The sequence below is a fragment of the Saccopteryx bilineata genome, chromosome 9 (genome assembly GCF_036850765.1).
Source record: "Saccopteryx bilineata isolate mSacBil1 chromosome 9, mSacBil1_pri_phased_curated, whole genome shotgun sequence".
In the NCBI taxonomy this organism is placed as follows: domain Eukaryota; kingdom Metazoa; phylum Chordata; class Mammalia; order Chiroptera; family Emballonuridae; genus Saccopteryx; species Saccopteryx bilineata.
Window position 1 is genome coordinate 76032768 of NC_089498.1, and position 18549 is coordinate 76051316.

Consider the following 18549-nt stretch of genomic DNA (forward strand, 5'->3'; position numbering starts at 1 on the left):
TTGACATGCAGGCTGGAAATATTCCATCATACTACAACAAAATAAGCTTACTTGCTCTCTATAAATGATGGTATAAAGTGACTACTATGCAGGTGACCCAGAATTAAGGGCCATACCAGCATTTCAACAACAATGCACATCTCAATCTTGTGAATAAGATATCTTCTAAGGTCATGCAAATATATACAGCTCTTGCATCTGTAGGTGAGTATGACATGAAAAGTGAACAATAAGAAGACTCCTTAAAAACATGGCTAAAGGATCAGTAATACTTCATTGTCTTTTTTTTTTTTTTTTTTATAATTTTTGTAAGAGTTTGAGCCAAAACTGAGGACGACTGCTGGGGAGCAAGATTTCAAATGCTCTCTAATGCTTCATTTCTAAAGGGTTAGCTGTGCTGCCTATCACTGATACAAACGAGAATATACCAAAATAATTGGATCTTTAGCTGATAAAACATTCAAAGGTTATCTTCCTTCCCTTTGCTTCCAGAAAGAACAAAATTCTCAGTCCAATCATCTCATAGATAGCAACTAGAATCACTCTGGATCCAAGAGTGTGGTGTCTTAGAACTGTGCTTCAACATGATGAAAACACACATATGGAAGCACCATGGCTGAGGAGAAGATTAAGGAAAGGCTAAAGACACTTGACCTAAAGGGGCGTTAGGTATACAGAGGTCTGAACAACCATATTCTTCTGGGCTAGAGCATCTCATTTAAAACTCAAGCATCCCACAAATATATATAATTAAAAACTAAGATGATGACAGGACCTTATTGCAAGGAAACAGAAAAAGAAATCCAATTTCAAGGATAAAAACAAAAGACATATTTTAGAGAAAACAGGCTCCACGACTATGTTTATGGTGCTTTAACAGGTAATATACTATATCAGTATCACGACACCACACAGGTATTTTTAAGATGAAAAAAAAAATCTAAGTTTCCAAATCATAGAATATTAGAATTTGAAGAAACATTAAAGATACTGCAAAGTTCAATCTCCTCATTTTATAGACAAACTAAGTTTACTAAGTATTTTATCCAAGGATATAAAGTAAATCTGATTCTCCTCAAATAAATTAATATAAACCTTTTGTTTTAAAATTGACAATTTTTTTAATTGACAATTTTTAAAGAAATAGCTAGGAGAGGAATACAGAGATGAGGAAAGATGGCTGTAATGGATAAATTAATATTTTCAGTCTTAATTTATATATCTGTAAAACTGAATGCTATGTAAACTACACTGATTTCAAATATAAAAATTCACTGGTATATAGAAACACTGTACAAATCAGGATTTTAAATCAGTCTACAAACACATCATGCATAATATTAAAGTAAATGTCCACAGTAAAATTACTTTGGGGGAATAGACAGACAATCAAACACCCCTAATCATGCAGGGAAAAGTACAAAACATTACAAATAAGCAAAAGAATGAAATTTAAAAACAAGAGGAATGAAAAAGAGGGAAAAATATTTCCATGCACAGAAAGACAGACATCTTGGAATATGACTTCTAAAAACATCAAATTCTAACTTAGATAAAACTTAAACTGAATTTTCACAAGGCCCAAAAGGACTCTGCACAAATAGTACTCAATGAATGTGCTAACTTACATGACATGAGGATAACTTATGAAGTCATATTTCAAAACAATGTTACTCTGTCTGGTCTGTACCTTTTTTATTGCCATATATGAGCCGTTCTTCAGATGGAGAGTCCAGAAAAAAGGAAGTGAATGATGGAGAAAAGGTGGTTGAGACAAATAAAAAGATAGAGATTTAACTTGGCAGTGGTACTGAAGAATGAATGTAGAAAGAGAGAAAAATGATGGCCCTCACATTTGAAATTTGAAAAATGTAGTACTGTAGGATATAGTGAATAAGAGAGAGATGCCAGTGTATAGAGCCCTAAAGGAAAGATTTCTTAAAAGGTATGTGTTCAGAAGAAATTATGGACAGAATGACTATAATATTTGATGAAAGTAGACAAATTAGGGACAAATATACACATGAAAACACATAAGACTGATAAGACTGTGCTAACACAATCGCACATTTATATTGATACCCCTAAAGAAATGTATCACCCATGGAAGTATGTTAAGTGAAAGGTAATGACACAAATATGATACAAACTCATGTGGTTCTTCAAGGACACCAACATCTGCAAAATCTGTAGTATATACAGAGAAATGTAGGTAACTTTATAAACTATCTCAGTGGAATACCTCACCCAAGCCCAATAAAGGAAAGACTAAGCCTCCCGCACTCCAAAATAAAAAGAGCACACAATTTCTTGAACCTGAATTGTAGAACTTTTGCACATACTCAGGATCAATAGTATGTGCTTTCCATTTTTAATAGAATCTGGGAATTTGAGGAACATCTTTTTGTAGAAATAGTAACAGACTATTTCAAAGCAAGTGATAGCTTTAAGAGTAGGCAGCAAAGATGTTTCATTTGGGCTTTCCATATCTTCCATTCTAATTCTGAGTGAGATACATGATTCCATTATAGGAAATGCAAAGTTTTAGTTTAGTGAAACTATAGCACATATGGATGATGTATTTCCTTTACAAAACTCAAGCTAAAAGATAAATATCTAAAACCAAGAGTATGCATTCTAAATATCACAGAAATCAGTGTTCAAATATTCTTTAATGATTAATAATACCTCTAAAAAGAACGCTATGTGCATTTATATATGCAATGTTTATGCAAATATTTGCCTTTAAAAATAAGCCCACTCATACATTAAATATCATCATACTTAAAACCAAAGACCATCACTTAAGAACGAAGAGAATCTTATTTCTCTGCTCAACTTCAAACCTGAATATACAAAAATTACTCTTTCCTTCCTGCCACTGGGAATCTCCAATCTTGTTCTCTTCCTTTCTGCAGAGAAAATCTAAACCCACTTCATTGGTTAGAGTATCGCCCCAACATATAAAGGTTGCCATTTCAATCCTAGGCAGGGCACATGCAAAAACGGACTGATGTTTCTGTCGCTCTCTTTCTCTCCCTTTATCTCTTTCTAAAATCAATCAATAAAATATATATATATATATATATATATATAAAAGAAAAGCTAAACCCTTATTCTGCCTCCACAGCAATCCCCACACCAAGTTTTCTCAGTCAGATTTCTCCCCAGGCCCAGTCCATTGGATGGTTCCACTGCTGAGCAGAAAAAGGAGGAGAGGAGAAAAGGTACACTATCATGGTAAAAGGAAAGAAGAAAAGATGAACCAAGTTATGGGGAAGAAATGAGGAACTATAAATAAGGGAAATAAACCTAGTTCCAGTACTCTTTTCCCTACCCCAGCCCAGTATCTATCCTAATTCTCTCCCCTTCCTCAATGTTCTCCCTCTCCTAAACCACTCTCATTCCACTGTGCAGACAGACTCTCAGACCCATAGCTTCTTAAAATTTTCACAGAGTCCTAGCTCCTAATGCTTTGGTAGCACAAGGGTAAAGAAATTAGGAATTCAGTATATTTGCCCACTGAAATACTGTCATAAATAGTGCTACAAATTTTTTTAATTACTTAAGAGTGGGACAGAACTTTCATCCTTTCTATTCCCTCAAACTATAGATGAGAAGATCCTGAGAAACGTTAGGCAACTTTTCGAAGATATACACAGCTAGTATAATGGCAGCACCAAGACACTGAACCTTTGATCCTTTCCACTAAACTACACTGCCTCTTTAATAATCAAATTGATTTATCCCTGGAGTGTAATGATAGAACAAGTGCGTAAATAAGCATATTTATCACTGATAGGAAAAATATTGACATATTAAATCTCATTAGAAAAACTATAATAATATTTTATATTTATTCCTGGTTGAATCCCCTAAAATGACTCAATGTCTGTATTCATATAAATCATGGGTACTAGACTTAACAAGGAAACATTTTTCTTTTTATAGGAAGAAGGCTAAAGCATTAACTATCATTGCTCCTATTTAACATACTATTAGCAATAATTGATTCAATTTTTAAAAAAATAAAAAGAAATAAAAGGTGAAAATATAGAAAATAAATAATATCAGCCTTATGCAAATGACATTTTAAGTTAAGAAAACTAAAATAAAAATTACCATAGGAAATAAATTTTTTAATCCAAATGCTGAACATAAGATAAACCCACAAAGATTTACTTTATACACAGAAAATATGAAGATACCAGTTACAACAGTAATAAGATAATAAAATACTGAAGTATTAATTTAACTGTAAGAACGGATTTTTTCCCAAAGAAAAACTGTAACTTTAAATAATTATATACTAAAAAAAAAAAAAAAATTATATACTAAATATATTAAATGGCATAACTATAGTAAATGAACTAATTATATAGAGTAACCTAACCTTGGCCCTGGCTGCTTGGCTCAGAGGTAGACCATTGGCCCAGCATGTGGAAGTCCTGGGTTTGATTCCCAGTCAGGGCACACAGGAAAAGTGCCCATCTGCTTCTCCACCCTTCCCCCTCTCCTTCCTCTCTGTCTCTCTCTTTCTCTCCAACAGCCAAGGCTCCATTGGAGCAAAGTTGGCCCGGGTGCTGAGGATAGCTCCATGGCCTCCGCCTCAGGCGCTAGAATGGCTCTGGTTGCAAGGAAGCAACGCCCTAGATGGGCAGAGCATCGCCCCCTGGTGGGCATGCCAGGTGGATCCCAGTCGGATGCATGTGGGAGTCTGCCTGCCTTCCTGCTTCTAACTTCAGGGAAAAAAAAGGATGCTAACCTTAGTTTAAAAAACTAAGTATTACTTTTTCAAAAAACTTCCTAGATTTAGACATAGATTTAATGTAATACCAATTAAAACTACTACATATACCACAGAATTTGAGAAATTAACAGAAAAATTTATCTGAAGATATTAGTGGGCTATGTACCAAATATTATTTGTCATTATATTAATACCTGTAACATTATTAAGTATGTACTATTATCTTCATTTGGAAGATAAGAAAATTCAGGCTCAGGAAGATTAAATAACTTGCCTGAGACCACATAGCCACTATAAGGAACTAGAATCTGAACCCAGACCTAGTCTTACAAAGGTAAGATAGAACAGGAGAAAAAAATACTTAACTAAAATTATTTAAAAATTGTATGGAAAAGACAAATATGATGAAACATGTTAGAAATAAAAACTGCTACACAAACATGAAAAAGAGAGAATTAAAATAAGGAAAAATAAGTATTATTCAGTAAAATTTACTACCCAAAACAAAACAAAAGAAAAATTGATACAAATAATTTCAGTTAACAAGCCAGAGTGAAAAAAGCATATCTCTGCCTGGCACCAACAGATGGCAATAGCAGACACTTGCACACAGTCACTTTGAACAAATGGGCTTATAATAGGGTTTAAGAATAGAACCTGTTTGTAAGTAGAGAAATGTCAAAATAGTTTTGACTCAGACTTTATTTGATAAGAGGCCAATTGCAATGAACAGTTTACACAGTTGGAAAGTAGACAATAATTTGTTTCCTTAACATCAAGGAAATGTAAATTAAACTAACAGTAATTCCCTACTATATAGCCACCAAGCAAAATAAGAAAAATAAGCAAAATCCAATGAAGTGGGCCTGTGGAGAAAGAGATCTACAGATTTGTTGCTGGAAGCACTTCATATTGGTCCAATTCTTCTGCAAAGTAATCTGGCAATTCATAACTAAAATTTATATTCTTTAACTTTGTAATTCTCTTCTAGAAATTTATTCTAAGAAGAAAAATAGAAACTACTGTACAAATGTTTATTGTATGTTATTAATAAGATTAAAGCTACCCAAATGTCAAACAATGAGATTAACTATGAAAATTATTGTACGTTAATATACTTGGAAATATGTAGCTATTAAGTTTTACCAACACGTAAACCATGTTTTTAATACATGGAAAAGTTTACATACTTATTATAACTATAAGCAGTATGCTACAACAAAGATGTGAAGGGCATATAGAAGAAAAAGTTTTCAGTTTATAAATTGTTTATACCCTTGTTTACTCAGTTAATTAAATTTACATAAATATTTATATTTAAAAGTTTTAAATAAAATTTTCAAAAAAAAAAGAATTTTGTTTCTGTGATCTTAATTTATACTATAAATGTACATTAGGTACATAAGCTGGTTGGCTTCCATAAAAACTAACAACTGCATAAACTTTGTTTCTATGAAAAAAATGCTTTCTGAATCTCAAATTAAACTAATAAGTGGATTCTTAGAACACAACCACTCATAAGTTGGGACAGCATATTTGTGTTTTTAGAAAGACATAGTAACAACATTGGGAGTTCAGTTCTGTTTCTGGTGCACTAAGCAATACTGTACCAATGGAAGAAAAAGCATTTTTTTTTCCTTCCTTCTCTCAGCATTTTCTATATTCATGAAGAACCACATCCTTTTATACCTTCAATTTTCCTTTCCTTCTGTTCTTCCCTCCAAATTTCTCCTTCCCTCAAATTCATCTTCTTCCCCATACAGAGAAAATGAAACTCACTAAAATTATTTTAAAACCTTAAAATAAATACTATCTGAAAAAGTGACTGTCACTTATCAAATAGCATAGTCATTTGAGAATAATGACTATACTTTGCAAAACAGTATGTACTAAAGCTGGGAAGTTAAATGATACCATTTCACAATAAAACAAATAGTAAAATGAATAATCATACCATCAAACTGGTCTTCACCTTCAGTCATCAGTTCATCATCAGAGCAAATACTCAGAACATTTACCAACATTTCTGTCACTATTCAAAAAAAAAAGTTACACATTACTGACCTGTATTCAACTGTCTGTGTGGAGATATATATATATATATATATATATATATATATATATATATGACAACTATTAATATAAATGGTCAAATGATTAACCCAGAAGACCAACATACATGATAGCAAGAATGATAGAATTAAAATATATAAAGGCTTTTGCCTGACCAGGTGGTGGCACAGTGGAGAGCGTTGGACTAGGACTCAGACGACCCAGGTTTGAAACCCCGAGGTTGCAAGCTTGAGCATGGGCTCATTCGGCTTGAGCGCGGGGTCACTGGCTTGAGCATGGGATCACAGACATGACCCCATGTTCGCTGGCTTGAGCCCAAAGGTCGCTGGCATGAGTAAGGGGTCACTCGCTCTGCTGTGGTCCCCCCCCCCCATTAATAAGAAAATACTCACGGTACAGCTCCATTATTGCATAAAAGTCTCAGGACTTAATCTTTTTAAATCTGGCTCCAACATCTTTCCTGAAACTTAATTCTTAAAATTACTAATGACTACCTAACAACCTGAATTCTTTCTTTGTTCTTAGGCTTAATCCATCTTTACCATTCTATTGTATATACTTTTTCCTTGATTTCCAGAATTCTACTTGTATGGTCTTCTTACTTTTAGACTATTTTTCCCCCAAATTTGGATATTCTGAAGATTCTCTGTGCAGCACTATTCTTTTTATATGCTCAAATTTCTTGGTGATTCTATTTATTACCATATAGTAGTTTAAAGTACCACCTTTTTGAAGATGATTCCAAATTCTATATCACAAGTCTTGACCTCTCTTTCAGAGTATGGGTTTCCTTGCTGGTTTTATCGGCAACCATCTTAAACTATTGGTATATTGTCTGTTTCTCCTACCAGAATGAAAGCTTCATGAATGCAGGATATTGTTTTGTTTGCCACTGTATCCCCAGAGCCTAGTACAGTGTCTGGCACATAACAGGCATCCTATAAATTATCTGACAAATGAATAAATTAAAAAGGAAGGTATAATAAATTTCAATACATAAAAATATCTATTCAATATTCTGATGGCACCTAGAAATGGACAGTTCTGGGATTCAGAAATAAAAGGTCCAGTCCCTACTCTCCAAAATCTTACTAACTACTGAAGAATATATGTATGTTATATATGTGCCACAATAGAGTGATGAGCACTATGCTGTAAGAAAGCAGAGTATACCACAGCCCTGCTAGGGAAAGGAAGGCTTTTGGTAGAGGAATCATGAAATAAAAGTGTGCCCAGGTGAACAGGGAAGATAAAACATTCTAAAACAAAAGTTAGAAAAAATATGAAGTAGTCATTTTAATGGAATACAATTGAGAGTCCAGAAATAAAACCTCACATTTAAGGTCAACTGATTTTTGACAGGGGTGCCAGAAAAGCTCAGAGGAAAGAATGGTCTTTTCAACAAATGGTGTGGGGAAACATAATATCCACATGTAAACAATGCAGTTGGACACACTTCCAGTTCACAGCACATACAAAAATTAACTCAAAATGGATCAAAGACCCACATTTAAGAGCTAAAACCATAAAACTGTTAAACTCTTAGAAGAAAAATCTTCACAAGCTTGGATTAGGCAACAGTTTCTTAAACATGACACCAAAAGCAGGAGAAACAAAAGAAAAAGCAGGCCCTGGCCAATTTTCTCAGTGGATAGAGTGCCAGCTGGCATGTGGACATCCCAGGTTTGATCCTTGGTCAGGGCACACATGAGAAGGGACCATATGCTTCTCCTCCCTTCCCTCTCTACCTTCTCTCTCTCTTCCCCATTCGCAGCCAGTGGCTTGACTGGTTCAAGCGTTGGCCCAGGCGCTGAGGGTAACTCAGCTGGTCCAAGCATCAACCTCAGGCACTGATAGCTCGGCTGATTCGAGCACTGGCCCCAGACTGAGGGTTGCTGGGGTGCATGAGGGAGTCTGTCTTTCTATCTCCCTTCTTCTCACTTAAAAAAAAAGAAAAAAGAAATAGCCTGACCAGGTGGTGGCGCAGTGGATAGAGCATCGGACTGGGATGCGGAAGGACCCAGGTTCGAGACCCCAAGGTCGCCAGCTTGAGCGCGGGCTCATCTGGCTTGAGCAAAAAAAAAGCTCACCAGCTTGGACCCAAGGTTGCTGGCTCAAGCAAGGGGCTACTCGGTCTGCTGAAGGCCCGCGGTCAAGGCACATATGAGAAAGCAATCAATGAACAACTAAGAAGTCGCAACGCGCAACGAAAAACTAATGATTGATGCTTCTCATCTCTCTCCGTTCCTGTCTGTCTGTCCCTGTCTATCTCTGCCTCTGTAAAAAATAAATAAATAAATAATAAATAAATAAATAAATAAAATAAAATAAAATAAAAAGAAAAAAGAAATAGAACATCAAAATTTAAAACTCGTGTTTCAAAGGACACCATCAAGAAAATGAGAACACATAGAACAGGAGAAAATATTTGCAAATCATGTATCTAAGGGAATTGCATCCAGAATATATAAAGAACTCTTACAACTAAATAATAAAAAAATAACCCATTTAAAATAAGGAATTCAAATAAACATTTCTTTAAAGAAGACATGCAAGTGGCCAATAAGCACATGAAAATATACTCAACATCATTATTCATAAGGAAAAATGCAAATCAAAGTTACAGTGACAGACAACTTCATATCCACTATGATGGCTATAATAAAAAGATACACAGCCTGACCAGGTGGTGGCGCAATGGATAGAGCGTCGGACTGGGATGCAGAGGACCCAGGTTCGAGACCCCGAGGTCGCCAACTTGAACGCAGGCTCATCTAGTGTGAGCAAAAGCCCACCAGCTTGAACTCAAGGTCGCTGGCTCCAGCAAGGGGTTACTCAGTCTGCTGAAGGCCCGCAGTCAAGGCACATATGAGAAAGCAATCAATGAACAACTAAGGTGTTGCAACGCGCAATGAAAAACTAATGATTGATGCTTCTCATCTCTCTCCATTCCTGTCTGTCTGTCCCTGTCTATCCCTCTCTCTGACTCACTCTCTGTCTCTGTAAAAAATAAAAAAAATAAAAAAAAAAAAGATACACAATAATAAGAGTTGGCAAGGAAATGAAAAAATTGGAACCATTATACACTGCTGCAGGGATTGTAAAATGTACAGCTGCTTTGGAAGTTGGGCTGATCCTCAAAAGGTTAAACATCCATACAACCCAGCAATTCTACTCTCAGTTCTATACCTAAGAAAAATGAAAACATATGTCCACACAAAAAGTTAAGATACACAAATGTTCATCACAGCATTACTTATAATAGACAAAAGAGGAAACAACCAAATGTTCATCAGCTGATAAATGAATAAACAAAATGTAAAAAAGCCATACAACAGAATATTACTTGGTCACAAAAAGGAATGAAGTACTTATTCACATTACAACATGGGTGAGCCTTCAAAAACATAGAAAGAAGCCAGTCACAAAAGACCACATACTGTATGATTCCACTTACATAAAATGTCCAGAATAAGCAAATCTATGGAGACAGAAAGTAGATTACTGGTTGCTTAGGGCTGGCAAGGAGAGGTAGGGGAAAATGGAAAGTGACAGCAAATGAACACAGGGTTTCTTTTGAAGGATGATGAGAAAATTTCAAAATTGATTGTGGTAAAATGCACAATTCTGTGAATATACTAAAAACCAATGAATTGTACAACTTGAACAAGTTAACTGTACAGCATGTGAATTATCTCAATAAAGCTGTTATGAAAAAATAAAAAGTATGAAGGCATGACACTTAAAGAGCACAGAACATTTAGGAAATTGGCTGTGCTGTGTTATGGCTGGAACATAGAGAATATGAAAGAAAAAGGCAAGAAATGAAGCTAAAAAGAAAATAGGGGAAGTTCAAAAACCATGTGTGACAGGTTAAGATTTATTTTGAAAGCTACCAGCAGCCATTAATGGATACTAAATAGCAGTTTTCAAGTACACAGTACTTTTCATCTAAAAGCTTAGCCATGAAAAAAGGACAAGGCCCTGGCCAGTTAGCTCAGTGGCAGAGCGTCAGCCTGGCATGCAGGAGTCCCAGGTTCGATTCCCGGCCAGGGCACACAGGAGAAGCGCCCATCTGCTTCTCCACCCCTCCCCTCTCCTTCCTCTCTGTCTCTCTCTTCCCCTTCCTCAGCCAAGGCTCCATTGGAGAAAAAGTTTGCCTGGGCGCTGAGGATGGCTCTGTGGCCTCTGCCTCAGGCACTAGAATGGCTCTGATTGCGGCAGAGCGACGCTCTGGATGGGCAGAGCATCGCCCCCTGGTGGGCATGCCGGGTGGATCCCGGTCAGGCGCATGCGGGAGTCTGTCTGACTGCCTCCCCGTTTCCAACTTCAGAAAAATGAAAAAAAAAAAAAAAAAGAAAAAAAGAAAAAAGGGCAAGAGTAATATCATAGTAGTAGCCAAAGAAAGATATCAGGTGGAGGAATGTTATTTATTTTTTTATTTGAAGATGAGATAGACTTGAACCATTTATAAAAGAGCTAAGTAGAGAAAGTTTGAAGATATGCAAGACCTAACTGATGAAGCAAGTTTACTGAAAAAGCAGAAGGGTGATAGAATACAGGGACAAGACAAGAATTCAAGATGAGTGCAGCTTATAAAGCAGGGGAACAGTAAGTAGAGAAAGTTCCCACCAATGTTTTGTGTTTTTATTCAGTGAGGGAAGTGGCTGGAAAAAGAAAGTGTTTGAGAAAAAAGGATGCAAATGAGACTATATCCTAAAGGAAATGGGAGGGGAAGCCAACTAGTGACATAAAGGATGATCGAGTACTATTAAGAGCCTGGCTAATGCTAGAAATCAAAGGATGGTACCAATTTCTAAGGCTGTATAAATACTTTCAGAGTGCTCTATATTCTGGCTATAACAATGGATCAAATGGATGGCTAGACTTTACTGGGGCTGAGTTATAGGACAAACAAAACAGAAAAACAAGAAAAAGGAGTTTGAGGGTGTGTTAAGAAGAGAGGCAACAGGGATCTGATTAATAAGAAAATGACAAGGTCTAAGGCCTAGTCATTCCAATGAAGGTTAAGAGCAGCTATAACCAGAATGAGGGTTTGCTAGAATAAAAATTTTCATCAGAGTGTTAATGGCACTATAATTACCAGATTCAAAATATCCTGCTTATCTTGGCCATTCTCTCCCCTTAAACATGTAACTGTTAAGTCTCACTGATTCTACTTCCACAGTTCTTGCAGTTCACCCCTTCTCCATTCCTGATCTCACCAGAGCATTATGTTTCTATTTGACTCTTGATGTAGATTCTTAACAGGTCTCCCAACTATTAGTCTTCCTTCCAATCCATTTCACCAAAATAATTTTTTTGTTTTTCTTTTTTGAGACAGAGGGAGAGACAAAGAGAGAAACAGACAGACAGGAAGGGAGAGAGGTATCAAGTCTTTGTAGCGGCACCTTAGTTGTTCCTTGACTGTTTTCTCATATGTGCCTTGACCCAGGGGGCTACAGCTGAGCCAGTAACCCCTTGCTCAAGCCAGCAACCTTGGGCTTAAAGCCAGCGACCTTTGAGCTCAAGCCAGCAACCATGGGGTCATATCTTCACCAGAATAATTTTTCTAAATAACTATCATCATCATATTCTGTTTCAGTTGCTCCCCACCATTTATGAATGTTCCAAATTCTCTGTGTGTTGTCCAAGAGCCTCATGATCTAGCCATGACTTAACTTTTCATTTTTTTTCTACTACTGTCCTTCATACATTTGTCAGTGATATATGCTTTCCTGCTTTTAGACTCAGGGTTGGGTGATTCTCTTATCTAGAATTCTTGTGCCCATACATACCAGCACTATTCCATCATTCTTTAAGCTTCAGATCCAATATTACTTTAATTCTTCTGACAGATATAATCTCTCTCCTCTTAATTGCTATAAAACTATGCTTAAGAGTACTTACTGCATTACATTTTATCATATTTATGTAGCTTAAGTCTTCTATTAATCTGCAAAGACTCATTTCTTACTTGTATTTTTGTATCTTAAGTACCTTGGCTAAAACACAATAAAAAAAATCTAGTAAATGAATAAATCCTACATGTATAATCTTCTATGGAAGATCACACCACATTGGGCCCTCTAGATTCTTAAATTGGAGCCAATAAACCTGAGGGGGGTAACTAGTTCAGATCTATGTGACTTCAGATCTATGATGTCCTGAAAATGTTACATGTATGTACCAATGTAAACATATTAGTATATAAATTTTTCTGGGGCAAAAGTTCATAATTTTCACATTAGATTCTCAAAAAGGGTTTTGTATCAAGAAATTAATATTTGCCCTGGCTGGATAGCTCAGTTAAGAGTATCATCCCAATGCACAGAGGTTGCCAGTTTGATCCCCAGTCAGGATACATACAGGAACAGATCAAGATCAATGTTTCTGCCTGACAGGTGGTGGCACAGTGGATAGAGCATCAACCTGGGATGCTGTGGTCCCAGGTTCTAAACCCCAAGGTTGCTGGCTTGAGCACAGACTCACCAGCTGGAGCATGGGGTCACCAGGATCATCAACATGATCCCATGGTTGCTAGCTTGAGCCCAAAAGTCACTGGCTCGGCTTGAGCCCCCAATCAAGGCACAAATGAGAAGCAATCAGTGAACAACTAAGGAGTCACACGAAGAATTGATGCTTTTCATCTCTCTCCCTTCCTGTCTGTCTCTCACTTAAAAAACAAACAAACAAAATAACCAGATCAATGTTTCTATCTGTCTATCTCTCTTCTTCTCTCTTTAAAGTCAATATATATCTTTAGCTGGACAGGTAGTGGTGCACGGATAGAGCATTGACATGAAACGCTGAGGTCCAAGGTTCAAAACCACAAGGTCTCCGGCTTGACTGCAGGTTCACCAGCCTGAGTACATGGGATCACAGACATGATACCATGCCCTGGCTTGAAGCCCAAAATAGCTGGCTTGACACTGGCTTGGCTAAAGCCTCCCCACTCCCCCCCATCAAGGCACATATGAGAAGCAATCAATGAACAACTAAAAGTGCCACAACTACAAGTTGATGTTTCTCATCTCTCTCTCTTCCTTTCTGTCTCTTTCAAAAAATAAAGTCAATACATAAATTTAAAAAAATTTAAAAGGTACTGTCTAAAAAAAAAATTAATGATTTTGCGTAGTGAACTTAATTCAAAAGAGAGTCCCCACTATGCCTTTTCCATTTTCTAAAACATTTATAGATACAAATCCCTCCACCCCCACAGAGATTTGATTCAAAATATGAGGTGTGGGGTGGGGAGCAGTGAATGGGATATAAATGACACAGTATTGGCCATGATTTAAAAATTGTCAAAGCTGAGTAATTGGTACATGGGAACTCATCTTATTATTCCTTTGTATATGGTGGAAATTTCAAAAATTTTTACATGAAATAAAAAGCCCCCAAATGTTAATAAACATTGCTTTTATCTAACTTTAGGATTAAACCAGTCTCTCAGGAAGTTGCTGCCCAGGAATTAGATCAGAGTCAAACTGGCTTATTTGAAGTAGAACAAATGAGATATCATTTGCTGCTGATATAATTTTCACCAAAAGAAAATTTTCAATAGAATTCAGTAGTAGTTAGGCTATTTAAACAATTAACATGTATTAAATGAAAAATATGTAATGATTTTGAAAAAATTTCCTTACTGGTTAGGATTTTATTTGCATATAATGTTGAAATCTGAGCTTTAAATTTTAGAAAGATGTGAATAATTTAGAGAAGATCCATAGAAATACAACAAAAATGGCCAAAAGGTTTGAATACTTCCTCATCTTATAATAGGCAAAATGATTCAGAGTGGCAAAAGAAAAACAGAAGATCATTTAGTAGCAAACTTCAAATGTAGGAAGTCTGATAGAAATCTGTCTGTCTGAGAGGTCAATATAAAGTATATCAAATTTTCTCATCTGTCAAAAGGAGTTACGTGATTGTTAAATTCACCATGAGTTCTAAAATTCTGTGATTTCCTGGTTTTTGATAGGTGCATTAGTTGAGAAAAACAATCGTTATTTCCTCACTTAAACACAGCATAAACATTTAAATTAGATACAATTACATATTTGTTTACTGTGAAAGGAAGCATCAGAGTATTAAATTAGAATTTATGAAATGTCCATTTTCCTTCTACTTTATTCACCTCTCTACCCCCTATTCCACTCATATTACATTAAAATATTTGAGTTGCTGTCTAGCCTGGAGATAGGAAATAAGCAAGATGAATTCTTAAATTACCTTTAGTCTGATGATGCTATGATTGAACTATTTCTCATATACCAAAGATAGAAGGTTATAGTGTAAAGCATCCCTTGCACGTAAGCCCTTTAGCGGCCCCCTTCTCAAATTCTAAAGTGGGTAACTCTATCTCCATATTAACAATGTTGACCTATTGAGTAACTGATGAAGACTGAAGGCAATCTAAAAAAAACTGTTTAAAATGCATGGTTTAAATTTTACTCTAAATTTTAGAACCAAAATATGCCTTGGCAGAAGTAACATATCTCAAACAGAAAGAAACATTGTGTAACATGAAAGAGGTGAGAAAAAAAAGAGAAGGATATAGAACAAAATGTTCTACAATCATGTCTGTACTCTCATACTCTTCCACAAAATGGAAAGTAAGGCATTGCCTTGTGGCAAAATAAACACAAAATCGGAAAAGCAGAATGTGATAAGAATTCTATAGAATTAGAACAAAACACAGAAACAAAATTTCCTAAATGGCATTTATGTTGTCTTTAAAAACCTATTAAGTAGGTATGCACTAATAGGTATCTCTCTAAATTATTGGAGAAGCATTACTGCTAAAATTGCATACATATTTTTTTAAGGTTTTTTTTTTTTTAGATTTTTATTTATTCAATTTTAGAGAGAGGAGAGAGAGAGAGAAGGGGGAGGAGCAGGAAGCATCAACTCCCATATGTGCCTTGACTGGGCAAGCCCCGGGTTCTGAACCGGCGACCTCAGCGTTCCAGGTCGACGTTTTATCCACTGCGCCACCACAGGTCAGGCTGCATACACATTTTTTATATATGAGAATAAATATAAAGTTAGAGCCTGAATTTTTCTTTATTATTTTTCTCAGAGTACAGAACTCCTTTAAAATTTCTAACAATGCCCAAAGCAAGGCCTGTTAAATGCTCCCATGAATTGCCGTGACATCCCCAAAATCAGTGTTAAAAAACCAAAAGTGTCCAGCACAAAGCCAAACTACTCCTCAATACCTTCATAAAAGATTTAAGCTATAAGAAAAAAAAAGAAAAGAAAACCAACAGCTGAGACAACATCGGGCTATTTATGTCTTCTCCCAGTCCCTCAGACACACTCACATGGGGGCTGTGAACAGCTAACTAAAATATCTTTGAGGCTCTCATATCCACACCCACTGCCACAAGAAGAGCTGTACCCACAGTGAAACTAGACTTTAGCTTCCTTTAGCAAGTAAGTGCCTACAACAGTAAACTGAAATAAATCTAACAGTAATAAAACAATTGTTAAAAAATTAAAATTATACCTTTTTCTCCAACAAATGGTAAAGACCATGTGAAGACATCCATAAAATTGGGCAACCAGTAAGGATGTGGAGAACAGTTAAACTGTCGAATATTCATCACATTATTTTCATACTTTAATACAGCAGCTGCAAGATAAGTATGAATGTCAATGTAACAACCTGTCTTTAGCTCCAAAAATCTAAAACACACAAAAGCAGAAAAGTATTTTTTTAACAAGGTGGGGAATCGAGAGATGAGTAGAGGGAGGTGGCAACTAATTTTTAATAATAAAAACACTTTTTGTTTTTTAAAGCACTTTTATGTAGAACATAGTCACATAGTTTTGTTTATAAAACTTTCCAATTCTCTCTCAAATGTTTGTTTTATTTTCTAATCCAATGATAAATATGCAATTTTACTAAATCCAAAATTGTGAAAACTCAATTTTTAGAGGAAACATAGAATGGCAATGAACAATTTTCTAGGTTTAAAAGTTAATGTAAGGTAGAGGAATTTAAGAGGGTCTTTTTAGTTGTAGACAACCTGAAAAGGATAGCTCAGTGGTAAGAAAGAAAAACAAAACAAAAAACCAGAAACAAAACAAACAAAAAAGAAAAACCCAATGTGAAAATTTTTATTTATAAATGTATGAATATATATATTTCATTTAATATGGGAAATCAAGTGAAACCACTACAAAGAAATATATTGTTCACAAAATTAGGGGATATTTCAAAATAAATATGAAGTGATAAAATATCCCCTAATTTTTGTGAGCAGTATATTTTATTTCATTTAGAAAAAATATTATATAGCCAAATAATCCACATATAATACACTCATCTCAATTTTAGGTATCTTTCGACTATTTCAATATGTTGATATAAATAATATCTTAAATTGACATAAATTAGAAGGCCTATATTCTAATCTAAGCTATGGCACATACTAATTCTGCAATGCTTAGTAAATTATTTAACTAATCTGTTTCTCATTTAGAAAAAGGACTGATATGTTCATCCTGCCTATCTCAGCAGTTTTAAGATCAGAGAAAGTATTTCACATGAAAGTACATAAAAGTATAAAATTCTTTACAGATATTATAATAATTATAGTTACTTTTTTTCTATTTTAATAAAAGACACTGAAAGTTGACACTAAATTCCAAGATTTGAGATTCTGGCTAATACAGAGTCACAAGTAATATGTTTGTTTCTCTTATGAAATTCCCATGAAATAAAACTATTTTAAATTTAGCCTCAGAAATTAAAGGCTGATACCAAACTTTCAGCTTTAAAAAAAAAGAATCTAGAAAATTGTCTTACATATAGAATGAAGCATTACAAACATACCCATACCACATAAGCACTCACAACATTAACACTATGTACAGACTCAGAACTACCAAGAGACATTTGATTTTTCACAAGACAGATTTATTGGTTTGAGTTTCTTTTCTGAGTATGAAGAAAATTGATCCCTTAACCTTCTGAGTCAAATGGGTAAAAAACAACCATAAGGCAGTAGTCAAATGAGCAATGAACACCAACTGGGTTAATACTGACAAGGGGTGGTCACAGTTAAGAAAATGAGAGTACTACTAGAAAGTTAAATGTAGCATTTGATTCCGTTCTTAAGAATGTAGTTAATATTTAAGATCTGTTTCTCCTCAAAAATGAAGGCACACCTTATTAGGTATCTTTATAAAAGTTGAAAAATTTATAAACCAAAATATAATTTTAAATACTTAGCACTGGCATAATCTTTAGAGGCTGCACTGATACTAGCTTCTAAAGATTAGCAACTCAGTTAACATCAATTCCTGAAGCAAATTTTGTATCAAAGTTATTATATAGCATGCTACTGTCTGACCTCTGGCAAATGTTTTAATCTTTTAACCATCAGGTCCAATCATCAAAAGAATTCTTATTCTGCCCCTCTTTTGAACTCACACCATAAGCCATATTTAACAATGACCTCATTATCTGTTCTTTCCACCTTGCACATCCATTCCAGTCTGACCCTTGAAACTATGGAATAGTCAACTGAATTCCAGACACATCAAGACAGAATAGGAGATGACTTCTTTAAAGCCTCTTCTGAAAATGTGAACTACATAAAACACACCCAAGCTCATCTTCAATGACTGTGGCACACACTGAACTAGATTAAAATCCTAAAATGACATTGTCTGTCAATTAGCTATATTCAAAGTTAATGAAACCCAATTAC

General features: G+C 35.3%; 1 protein-coding gene across 7 annotated transcripts in view; it reads right to left on the reverse strand.

Annotated features, from left to right (window-relative positions):
* Positions 1 to 18549, reverse strand: part of PPP3CB (protein phosphatase 3 catalytic subunit beta) — a 52756-nt gene that overhangs the window by 9055 nt on the left and 25152 nt on the right. For 4 of the 7 annotated variants that reach the window (XM_066244252.1, XM_066244253.1, XM_066244250.1 and 1 more), the window contains exons 9-10: positions 16338 to 16463; positions 6705 to 6782 (exon numbers count right to left, since the gene is read on the reverse strand). In XM_066244252.1, coding sequence (XP_066100349.1) covers positions 6705 to 6782; positions 16338 to 16463 — 204 coding nt within the window. Of the gene's footprint in view, positions 1 to 1690; positions 1718 to 6704; positions 6783 to 16337; positions 16464 to 18549 lie in introns of all 7 variants that reach the window. The other 3 variants (XM_066244251.1, XM_066244248.1, XM_066244247.1) reach the window with 1 other exon arrangement.